The 12,202-nt window shown below is 43.9% G+C and overlaps 1 protein-coding gene across 10 annotated transcripts in view; it reads left to right on the top strand.

The window, feature by feature from the left end:
- Nucleotides 1–1,071: 1,071 nt before the first annotated feature.
- The window catches only part of ENAH (ENAH actin regulator), a 90,432-nt gene continuing 79,301 nt past the window's right edge, over nucleotides 1,072–12,202 (top strand). For 2 of the 10 annotated variants that reach the window (XM_064648092.1, XM_064648093.1), the window contains exon 1: nucleotides 1,083–1,432. In XM_064648092.1, coding sequence (XP_064504162.1) covers nucleotides 1,428–1,432 — 5 coding nt within the window. In that variant the 5' untranslated portion in view covers nucleotides 1,083–1,427. Of the gene's footprint in view, nucleotides 1,433–12,202 lie in introns of all 10 variants that reach the window. The other 8 variants (XM_064648082.1, XM_064648083.1, XM_064648084.1 and 5 more) reach the window with 8 other exon arrangements.

The following is a 12,202-nucleotide window of genomic DNA, read 5'->3' on the forward strand; positions in this document are numbered from 1 at the left end:
GATTAATTGACAGCGAACAACCCTGCCTCAGTACCACACTGATCGAGGAAGAGATTGTGTGCATAGTGTCAAGTAACTGAGATTCGTGGTAAAAAAAACTTCACTGTGTGAAACCTACATCAGAAATACATAAAGATATGTATTCCTTTACTTTTTTATATCTAAAAGTCTAGACATCTATAAAGAAGATTCATACACATTTATTTCTCATGTACATTTTTAATAACTAGACCCTGGAAAACACTGGTATCCATGGGGGAAAATGAAATCGGAGATGCACAAGCACTAAGATGGCTTAACGGCATTGGAAATCACAAAGACACTTGCTCATCACTTCTTTTAGCCCAGACGAAAGAGAAAGAGTATTCCGCTTGGCAGAAAGGAGCCGAACAGGAGCTGGGTTAAAGTTACGTATGAGGTTTGCTGGGTCCGCTGCGGGCACCGAGAACAGAACCTAAATCCGCATTTAGGACAAACGCGGGGCTACGGAAAGATGCAGAGCTGAAATAACATTCCTGTGTTCCTGGAAAAGGCTTAGGCCATCGGCTTCCGAGGGCACAGAGGGGCGACTGCCCGCAGTGCTGTCGCCTGTCAGTGCGTGCCGCGCTCGGGCAGCGGGGCTGCCGGGGCTGCCTGTTCTCTCCGGCAACGCTGCACCGACCGCCGGGTTCCCGGGCGGACAGAGCCCGGTGAGGCAGCGCAGGGGCCGAGTGGGGAAGGGGAAGGGTCTGCTGATGGATGGGGCCGTTCGCACCCCGGGAGGCGCCGAGCTCCGCTGGCCGGGACGCGGCTCTCCGGCAGCCCATCCCGCCCCTCCGCTCCGAAGCGACTCCCGGGGCCGCCGGGGCAGGAGCCGCCGCGGGCGGGCCGATGGTTCTCCCGAGGAGCCGGCGCTCCCTCACCTGCGGCCGCCCCGTCCCTCCACCCCCGCCCGCCCCCGCGCCGGGGACGCCGAGCCCCATTGAGCCGCCCGGGCACAGCGCGGCGGTGGGCGCGGCCTCCGCCGCCCGCCCCTTCCTCCCGCCCTCCCTCCTGCCGCTGCCCCCCCGCGCCCCCCGCCCGCCGCCGCTCCCGCGGCCCCGCCGGTGTCTCCGGCCGCCCCCGCGCTCCCCCCTCCCGTTCTCCTCCTCCTCCTCCCCTTCCTCCTCCTCTCCCCCCGCCCTTCCCGCGCGGTGGTTCGCTCCTCCCCGCCCCTTTCCCCCACCTCTGCCGTCCCCTCCCACCCCCGGCTCCCCGCGGTGGTCTGGCCCGGCCCGGCGGCGGAGGGAGCGGCGGAGCGGGCGGGCGGGCGGCGCTGCCGGGCGGGGGTCGGCTCTCGCTCTCCGGGGGTCTCGCTCTGCGGGGACGCGGCGAGGAGCGGGGCAGGGCGGGAGACACAGCGCGGCGAGCGAGGCAGCGGGAGCGGCTCCCCGACCGCGGGCAGCACCATGAGGTGAGCGGCCGGCCCCGGAGCGGGCGGCGGGCGGGGAGGGGGGGGATGCTCCGCGCCCCCCGCTTCGGACCGCGCACAGCCGGGAACGGGAATAGGAATAGGAATGGGAAGGAGGGGGGGGCTCGGCTGGCGGCGGGGGAGGGGGCCGGGCCGAGGGGAGCCCCGCGGTGGGGGAAGGGCCCATTGTTAGTGGCGGCGGGGGAAGGGCGGCCCCGCCGTCCCCGTCCCCCCGCGGCGGCGGCGAAGTTGCGGTCGGGGGGCGGCGGCGGGGCCCGGGCCGGGGCGGGGGGCGGCCCCGCTCCGGCGCCTCCCCCGGGCCGGGCACGCCGTGAGCCCCGGGCGCCCGTCTCCTTTCTTTCTCTCCCGGTGTGTTTTTTTTTTTTTTCCTTCCCCCCTTCCCCTCCGCCTTACCCGGCGCGTGTTGCATTGCAGCAGCAGCTGGGCTTTTCCCTCGGTAATCAATAAAGAGGCACCGGGGGGCGAGGGGGAGGGGGGACCCCCCTCTCGGCAGCCGGGAGAGTGTCGCGTTCGGAGGTTTGGGATGTAAACACAGAGGTGGCCGCGGCCGGGGCCGGGGGGTGGCCGGGAGGGAGGTGGGTGCCTGCCGCCTTCCCGCCGGGAACTCCCGCTCCCCGCCGGCTCATTCATTTGAAGGCGATTTTCTGCCTCCTTGGCCCGTCCCCCCCGCCATCCTCCCCCCCAGCTCTCTTTTAGCGCCTGTTCTGCTTCCATAATCTCCTTTCTGGATTGGTGCAGGACCCGCTGAGAAATGCGGCTCGGTGGCCGAGCGCTGGTCTGGCTGCTCGGGGACGCCGTGCTCCCTGTAGGCCTGTCCCTCGCTGGAACAGCTGGGGAAACGAGTTACTCGAGCCTTCCTTTTTTTTTTTTTTTTTCCCCCGTGGAAGTTATTGTCTGCTTTGCAGTTGGATATGAACCTTCTTTGTCTTAAAGATGACTGTAAATCGTCAGGTTCTTTAGAGTAGAGGTCCGCAAGATCTCCGTGATCAAAGTCGGCAAATTCCTCTGGTGCATAAAACTGATGAGCCATTTGAATTCCTTGTAAATTACGGGAAAATCCTAATCAAATTTTTTGAACCGTAAGGGTTCCCCCTTCAGTGCACCTTCAATGGAAAGGCTAGCATTGCAGCGGGAAGCATGGGAACAGTCTCCCTGCTGTTTTGTTTAGAATTGTGTTCCTGTATTTCCCTCTAGTTTTCTTTGTTAAATGTAGGTATTTATGTCCTGCGTTATTTTAAGCTTTGCTTTGTCTCGTGATAATTTATTTTCGATTATTCACATTGCTCATGTAGAAGTCAGATACCCTGCAGATGAAAAGTTAAAACTTGGAAACCCTACAGTTCGTACCCAGATCCTTTACACAGAGGTGTTCTTTTTAATTATCTTGACAGCCTTTAGCACAATGAAATGCTGTTAATCGAGCAGGACTTGGCATAAATTTCTTGGGAAGCCCCGTATAAATTTGGGTTTCTTACTGGCAAAAAGTACTTGAATTGTGCGGGTGATGCTGAGTGAAGTGAGCTATACCAGCAAGACTGCTCGTTCACTGATGTAACTGTATGTGTGCTAGGACTTCTGCCAGCTTGGAGGGAGCACAAGTATTTCTCTTAACCAGCATAACAGGAAAGTGTCTGGGTTGAACCTACCCTTAGGTTGCTTATTTAGAGGTTTGAATAGTTGACTTGAAGCAGTTAGTAAATGTAGGTAAATGAATATATTACAGGTCTGAAACTTTCTACCTGCTCGTGTGTGTATACGTTAAGGTGGTAAGAGGGAAACGTGGTTGCAAGTTGGAGGGTCGCTCTGAGTGGTCTTGGGGTATTTCAAAGAAATCTGACTTCAAGAGCGCTCAGTTCCAAGCCTTTGGAAAAAAAAAGCAAGCTGTACCAATTAAACTGCACAGGCTAAGAAAATGATGTGGTTAAAGAAGTATTCTCTCTATAGAGGCACTATTAAATTCACTCAGTTTTGCTTAATTGGTCTGATTCCAGTACAATGGCAAGCTTTCAGTACATGCTCTGTCTTTGGACTTGTTTAGACTACGATTGACGGTATATTTCTGAAACATGTTTAAACAGTATCTTCAAACTGGATTTTGTTCAGGCAATGTCTTTTAAGGTGTATTTGCTGGTCAAGGCAAGTTGTGACAGGGGAGGAGTGACAGGGTAGGTGGGACAAGTGTCCAGCGTTTCACATGCAGCTCCTCTGTTTGCAGGTGGTGTTAAATCTTAGCAGTTAATACTAAAAACATACTTTTGGCACATATACTGATGGTCTCCTGGAATGCATAAACTGCATTCTACCATTGCTGTTAGGCAGGTAAGTATGCAGTTGGTGCTTCAAAGAGTACAAAAAGAAGCAGATGAGCGGGGGCGGGGGGGGAAAACACCCTCAGTTTCTGTTCTGTCCTTTGGCACATATATATATATATTTATGTGTTCTTGAGCCTTCATGAGCCTGATCTAATTCTGATGATTTTGTGTTAAGGTCTTGCATGTTGTCTGGGTGACCAACTGGTCAGTTACTGAAAAACAAACTGGTTTTTCCTTATTTCAAATAAAACTAATCATCATTGTGAAGAGCATCTTGGAATTATAAAATAATCAGCTATTCCGTAAGATGCAAACATCGGCGGTACACAAGAATTAATTCTTGCAGAAGTCTGCTTTGTGTTCAAATTGAAATGATATGCTATTTGAGTAACATCTGTTAGGGGTTTTAGGTTGCTGATAAACTTTGAATATTAAATATCCCAGTTAAATGGTCTCGCCTAAGTATGAAGTTACTTGGATCAGGAGCCAGCTTGAATAGGTCTTGTGTGTGTCTCTCTCTCTCTCCTGCCTTAGGTAAACAGGTGATTCCTATGAACACCTGTTGCTCTCTTTGTACGGAGGTTAGCTGACCTAAGTACCCCTCCTAATTCAGTTTCCTGAATGCACTTATATTATAATAGGTATCCAGGAATCGGCATATTCAGTGAGGTTTCTGTTCACTGGCTGACTGGAATGTGGTGGGGGGGAAAGGTGGTAAAGATCTAGGTAGCAGCACAATTTGGTGCCCTGGTTCTAGTAATAGCATGACTTCCCATCGTATTTGTACGAGAGGAATATGTGTGAACAGACTTTTATTGTAGCATATGCAGAAGCCTGTATTATGGGAGCTGATAAACATAATTCTACTGCTAGGGCTGGGGTTCTACGGTGAAGGTTAACTGTATTATCTTAATTTTTTATTTTTTTTTTGTATCAAGCACATTTTGAATGTTAACTCCAATAAAAATAAACAAGCTTTCCAAGATACTGACTTCTTAAAAATCAAACTGTACAGCCTTCTCTTGGGATTACTACATCCATTTCTTTGTGTGGGAAAGAATTGTTTTTCATTAGTGTGCTAGTCAGAAAGCAGACTGCTTAGTTAGGTTTCATTACTCAAGTTGCAGGAACTGAGAAAGAAACCGTATTTTCAAGGAATTTTAAATTCTAGTGTTTTCAGAGCTCAGTATAATGCTTTGTTTGTGATGGGCTATTATGTATATCATATATGTGAATTTCAGTGCATGTTTAGATAAGGCAAACAGCTAAGTTATTATAGATTGTGCCTTTCTAGAAAATCATGTCATATCCTCATATTTTCAAGGTAAAAAGTAGGCTAAATTTGTGATCTCTAAACCATACTAAAACTTCTATTTACTTCCATTCAGCAGCTTTTCTGCTCAAGTATGTTGCTTTAGAAGGTAGTTCATGCTATTATTTGAAAGTCAGCTTGTTTTGTGCCTGGATTGGTAAGCCCTCATTATATTTTAAATGTTGTGCTAAGAAAACTAATACCATACTCACTGTTTACTGAGTGAAAGCCCACAGCAGCAGTAACAAAACGTGTACCTTCATTAGGACTAGGAATTCTTGAAGGAACCCACACACGTTTCCTAGGGTTTCCAGGAAGGTGGGCATACAAGAACATTATTAGTGACCGTAGTGCAGTTCAATATACTGCAATAGCTGCACTTATTTAAGGTAGAAAATTACACAGCAGCAAAGCCATTAATTTTGATGGTGACATTAAGTTACTATGTACATTGATATGTAAGGTAAGGCTTTGGAATCGTGCCTTCACTTTAGTTTTAATAATAGCCTGAATAGTGTATTTGAAGTAGAAGGCTTAATTTAGTTGAGAAATATTTGACAAAATGTTGGAAGTGCAAGCAGGCAGTTAAATTAGGCTGGATATGCATAACTGCAACCAATACAGTTCCTAAAATTGCTTGTATCTCAAGAGAAAAATTGGTGGTGTAGGCAGGTTTTTTTCAGGTGGATACAAGAATTCAGGTTACTTTCCTTTTTCTTAAGTAAACTAACAGATGGACTGAGTCATTTGTCTGCAGTCTTTAGCTAGCACTTTATTTGTGAGAGTTGCAAGTAATTTTTGGACAGGTTGTTTCTGCCCACCTGATATGGAATCTGACAGCTGTTTTGCCCTCAGGGCCTCTAGATAGTTTAGTGAACTATTTTGATAGTAAAAGTATAAGTCTTTAAAAAATTACCATGTGAATGGAGAGTGCAGGAATCAGAATACAATTTTTTTAGAAGAAGCTATTTATGACCATCTTAGCAATTATGTTGTCAGCCTCTAAAAATTAGAAACAGTCTGGGAGTGCATATAATTCAGGAATGCTCACTGGAAGGGCATGTACAAGTTTTTTCTTGACTCTGATTCAGGGTTTCATGTTTTTTGTCGGAGGTCAGACAACAGGACTGAGTGAGTTGGTGTCCTACTTCAGGCCACTATAGCGTAAAAGCCTTTTTTCTACACTTCCATAAACAGGAGAAAAATTTTTCTCCCAGCACCTGTTTCAGCGAATGCTTTGCCCCAAGTGACGTATCTCGGCGCTGCCTTAGGCATGTGATTGGAAATACTTTGTAATGGGGACTGCTTCTTGCCATGCCAGGGCATTTCATGCGGAACTATGGCAGAAGTAGGTTATTGAACCACTGGATAGAGTCATTAGCTTTCATTACTAGAGAGCAAATGCATTTTGTGGAACAGATATTATTCCCTTCTTTACTTTGACCTTTCATCTAGAATTGCTTTTGACAGTTCATGCCTGCTTCCAGTCAGCAGTGTAGAAATACATGTGCCAGCTCTTTAAGCATCCAGACATGTTTAGGTTTTAAGAGTGCTGTAGTGTTGAGAGAAAGCAGAAGATATGCGCTTTTTATGTTCGATTCCAAAAAATTTGACTTTTAGTAGTAGCTAAAATTAAATGTAGTGGTGACAGAAGTCACACAAGCCTTGTTGAACTACCTCAATATATAAGTAATTTTTGGTAGTGCCTATCTCACTTCCCCAGCCTGCCTTTCCCTGCCAATCCTTGGGAATTGTATAAAACTACCTTGTGTTCTTGGGGTGTTAGATCCTCTTGGAATGAATAAGGGAGGGAAGCTGCTTTTGTGTCTGTTGTATTTAAATCTGCCAGGTGAAGAGCCAGTGTTGTGTCCCTACTGTCCCTTTCCTTCCCTAATTTCCTATGTTGTTCTCACAAACCTGGAAAAGAACACAGTTTGTATAAAGCTTTTTTTGTTGATTAATATACAGACTCTTTTTCCCCTTTTAGAAATAGCTGCACTACCTAATTAATTGTTGTAGTAATTGTTCAGCCTTTCTCCTGCTATCACTTGTTACAAGTATCCTTCAGTGTAGCTATTTCATGATTAATGTTAAAAAAGTTCCGAAAAAGAACATGAGAACTGCGCTTACCAACTTTTGACAGCGTTATGCTTGTGCTCATCCTAATGTGATAGTTCTGTAGGCACTTATGGGAGGCTTATGGAACTGCTGCTGGGGAGGTGATGTGACATCTTTCTGGGTCTGCTGCCCAAATGTTAGTGACAACGTGCTGGAGAAAGCGGGACTGTTCAGTATGACGTGAAAGGAATTGTCAATCCACTTTGGATTAGTCTTTCCAGTTGAACTGCTAAGTGTTAAGCACATATTTTGGGAATCAATGCACAAGTAAATGTGAGGAGTTGAAGTAAGATTCTGTTGTCTCTGTGAGTAATCTTTAGGCAAGGCTCATTAAAAGAAAACACAGTAAATATTCAGGCAAAAAATAATCTGCTCTTAGTTTCACATGTTGAAAATTCTCCAAGCGAAGCTGTCTTACATAAAGAAAGAATAGTAAAAACTATTTCAGTTTAGTGCAAAACTAGTCTGCCTCTTTGCTAAGTGAGTGGGTTGGTGTGGGTTTTTTCTTTTTCTCTTTTGTTTTTTTTAAAATTATGGTAAAGAAAGGTGCTGACACCAGGTGATGTATGAGGGAAAGAAGTGGAAACTGATTGCACTCCAGAGGGTGATACAAAAATGCTACTTCGCTGGACTGGTGTGCTGCCAGAAGTAACTCTGTAAACTCTAGTTCCAGGCACAAACATGATTGGAAGGGTTTTGTTTCAAACATTCTCTCATTCCTTTGGGTTTTTTTGTTACAAATTTCAAACTTCTGTTTCCTGAATTGAGTTCCAATGTAAATCTAAACTTACTGCAAATTCTGTAAAGAAGGTGAGGTGAGGTGGGTGTGTGCTATAATAGCCGCCTAGTTCAAAATAGAAAAAGTTTTAAAACTTGGAATTTAGCAGAACAGTAAAAGAACAAGAGTAATCACTAGATTACCTACTCAGTTCAGTGTTTTTCTGACCAAGGCTGAGGAGAGAGGTCCGTCTTGGAAAGCTAGAAGGGAATCCGTGTCTAATTATGAGTAGAAAGAAGAGCAGCTGAATGGTTAGATCACTTAAGTGTTAAGTATTTGAACTTAAGCAGAAGTTGAATCCGGTACTTCAGTTGCTTCTTCAGTGTTTTGGAGAGTAATTGAGAATGAGGTTTTGTAGCATTTCAATGGCTTTTAGCTAAGGAGCGGAAGTGCAGTAGTGGCTTTCAGATGAAAATTTTTACTTGAGATTGAGGAAGACGACCAAAGCATCAAACACATGAAAGATGTAAATCATACAAATTCTCCACCTTAAAGATCTTGTGCTGCAATCTCAAGGATTGTGGTGATACTGTTCTAGTTTCCACAATGCACTGTGATGAGTTCAGTAGCCTTTGGTTACTGGACTGTGTTAACTGCATCATATATGAATTATCCTCAAAATGATTACTGCTGCACTTTACATCTGATCTTGCAACTAAGTTGTGAGGTGAAGAGATCTGGCCTGCTGGGTTCAGGGACTTCATTTTGTATTTTGGCAGTACCTTTGAGTAGTCTTTTCTTAAAGTTTAGAGGAATAGGTAGTCTTAGGCCTCTTGGTTTGGCGTACTATAAAGGCTAAAAACCAAAGAGTATTCTTGTATATTTTATTTGATGTGCCTTTCTTACTCTCTGAAAGAACAGTCCTATGTTCCTGTAATTGCCACTGTTTCCAACAGTAGCTAAACCCACAAATGGATGGCAATAGCATAAACACAAGGGTTGCCTTGCAAGTTATGAATACTGTTGCTGTAGCTGTGTTGCTCTAAGGATATAAACAAGACAAAGGTTTTATAAGGACAGGCACTATCTTTTATTAGATCAACTGCTGCAGTGGCAGGGAACAGGGCACAGGCAAACTTTCAGACATGCAAGTGCTGAGCTCCTGAGAAAGTTACTCAATTGTTTGGAGACACCATGTGGAGGTTTTGTACTCTGTGGATTGTCACAGGCACGTTGCAGATACAGGTAAATGTTGCTGTGTTATTTTTTATACATAACTCATAGTTTTGATGCCTGACCTAGTAGCAATATATGGTCCAATTCTTATTTCAAAGAATAAGGAATTAGGTGCTTTATAACAGGTTAGCAGCTATAGGATGTTGTTTAAATGGCCACTTGTTTTTGCATTGCTCTGCAAAGATGATGTCTGCATGAAGGATGTGGAGATTGCTTTGCAGAGAGCACTGTCAAAAGGTAAACCTGTGAAAATACTTCTCAAATGTTACATCGTCATGCTTTACACAGGAACAGTATTTTCCTTTGAAGCATCTGACTACTGGAGATCACTGGGGGGAAAAATGCTTGGAATGCCTTGTTTAAAGAGTTCATTTTTGTTATTTTTGTGGTGACATGGTCTGGGTCACTAGTGTGGCTTTTGTGTAGTAAATCTGTAAGATGCAGATAGTGTATTGCACTGCAAGGGTTGCATCTTTAGATGTGACTAATGCTTAATAATACTTAATAGTAGGATTTTATTTTTGCCCTGTTGAAATCCCTAGTTACTCATCACGCGATAGAGGAGTGTACAGTTAAGCCAGTTCTGAGTCCTCTGAATATCTTGCCTTAGATTCATATATATCCTTTTCTTAGGGCAGATGGTTGCAAAACAAGGAACCTCTCCTCTTGCACTGCTCCCTGCCTCAACAACAAAAAGAAAACACTGTTCCTTATATGTTCTGTTAACCTCTGTGTGCTACCTGTGCAGGTGTTCGCTTGTTTGGGTTTTCCAGTACTTGATGCACAATCTTCACCTACAATAAGGTATCAGATTTCTATCCAGTCCATTCTGTCTCTCACTAGTTGTGAAAAAAGAGGAAGAGAAGTGACTGTATGATAAGAGAAATCTCTGGCTGTTTTGAACTGGGAGGTGTTTGTTACCTTGTTCATCCATGGTTTATGGCTTTATGTTAACTAGGCCTTCTTAATAAAGCCTTCATAATGTCTTTCCTTAACTTGTTCCTCTAAGTAAATTGCATGTATTTTATAAGTGCTGTTAGGATGAAGTCTGTCAGTGTAACTGTTAGGAATGCTTTCAGATTTGGTGACTTGAGTAGTGGCAGTCTCAGTATTCAACATCCATATATTTGAAATCTCCCATTTTTTCCTCCTGGATTGAACAGAACTCCCTCTCCTCAAGTACGTCTGCAGTTGGGGTAGGTGTAGGCAGTGGACTCATCCCAAAGCCCAGTCATTAGATATTTTGGTTGTAACTCTCAGGGAGCTTACCATGGTTTCGTGTGGGAATGGAGAGGCTGTTTAAAAAAACAGCAAAAAAACCAAAAACCCGAGAGGATTCTCTCCAATTTGTTGATGCATATTTTCATGTAACTTATGATGTATCAATTTCCAAACCACCTGAGTGACTGTAATTTTCTTATTCTTCAGGGCACAAGAAAAAATTTGATGCAGCTCATACTGTCTGACAAAAAACTTTCTTTCCCACAAAGAGATACACAGTTTAAGTGTCCATATATAGTTTATCTTCAGAATTCATAACAGATCTTAAGTTCAAAGTAGTTTGGGTTGATGCTCATTTTTATTTTTTTTTTTTTTAAAAACAAAACCAGTCCCCCAAACAAAACAGAGCAAAACCATTTAGAAATAAAGCCACAGGCTTTTCTAGAAGTTTCGTGCCTTGATTTTTTTTTTACATAGTATGACAGAAATACTGTATAAAAGGATGAAAATGTTTCACACTTAAGAATGGTCTGAGAACTTTTTCTTGGTCATAACTATAGAATTAAAATGCTGCTGGCCATATGCATTGCAGCAGTTAATTTTCTCTCGGCAGCACCATACCCTACAGCTGTTTAAATGTATTTAGAGAATCACTTTAAAACAGAGTGAGTGTTAGGTATAGCATCTTGGGTAGATTGGTGACAAGGGTTAAGAGTTTTATGCCATGGATTTTCTGTTTCTCAGGAAGACTGGGGTTAATTGTGGCTTGGCAAGTAAAAAAAAAAAAGTTCCATATTGTTTTTCTGCAGTAGATTCCTGTTGCTATGCAACAAACAGAATGTCACTTAGTACAGGATATATTAAATTGGTATTCCCGGCACATATCTCTGCCCGTTCATTTTATACTTTAACAGGAGGGTATGGTTCTGGCTTCCTGTAGGACTGTAGTATGAAGTATATATTTGAGCTTCTATTCTGGTGCTTGCTGTAGCTGCGGTGACGTCAGTGCACTTGCAGAGCCTTTCTTTGTTTTCGGCTGGATGGGACACCTGTGCAACACAACCAGGCTTCCAAACAGACAAAAAGGGGTGGTGGTTATCTTTCCCTGTGGTGGGTTGGTATTGCCAAGCAACATGTTAACACTTCAAAAGGGAGAAATTTCTTAGAGGGAAAAAATATTAGGCTGTGAATTCTGAAAACCTTTGTGTGTGATGCTGAGAAAATTAATGCAGATGGCATTGTATGAATCTTTAAACCAAAAGATCCAGTAATTTTTTAATTATTAGAATCAACTTTGATATTTGAATATGTTGATACTTCCTCTCCCTACCTTTCTGTTCCCCCCCCAGTGCTAAAACCAACCAATCTCAGCATCTGAACTCTTTAGATTTGCTCTTGATGGATTCTAGAATAGATGTTTAGGGCGTGTTTGGGAAAATTACTCTCTATGGCTCTGGAACCAGTAATTAAGTAATGGACAAATGACAACATCTGGTAAGGCATTATTTTATAATCTAGTTAATCTTCTGTAGTAGAGAAGAAGACAAAAATGATTTGAAAGCTAGGAGGATGTTAATTTGATCTTTGCCTCAAAGTCTGTCATGCAGTATAGATGTCTGAAATACAGAAACTTGAAAGCTGGGGATTTGTAATACTGTGCTTTTAGAAAGCATGCATTGTGTCTTACATGCCATCATATTTATACTGTGTAATGACCCATCTTATTTTAAGCAATTCTGTGAATTTTAGTGTGGAATTTGAAAGCCAATTTACAAAAATCTATCTGAAATTAAGTTAGGAACTAAAATTAGCAGGTCAAATGCTTGCCACTGTTT

The sequence above is a fragment of the Pseudopipra pipra genome, chromosome 3, assembly GCF_036250125.1.
Source record: "Pseudopipra pipra isolate bDixPip1 chromosome 3, bDixPip1.hap1, whole genome shotgun sequence".
In the NCBI taxonomy this organism is placed as follows: Eukaryota; Metazoa; Chordata; class Aves; order Passeriformes; family Pipridae; genus Pseudopipra; species Pseudopipra pipra.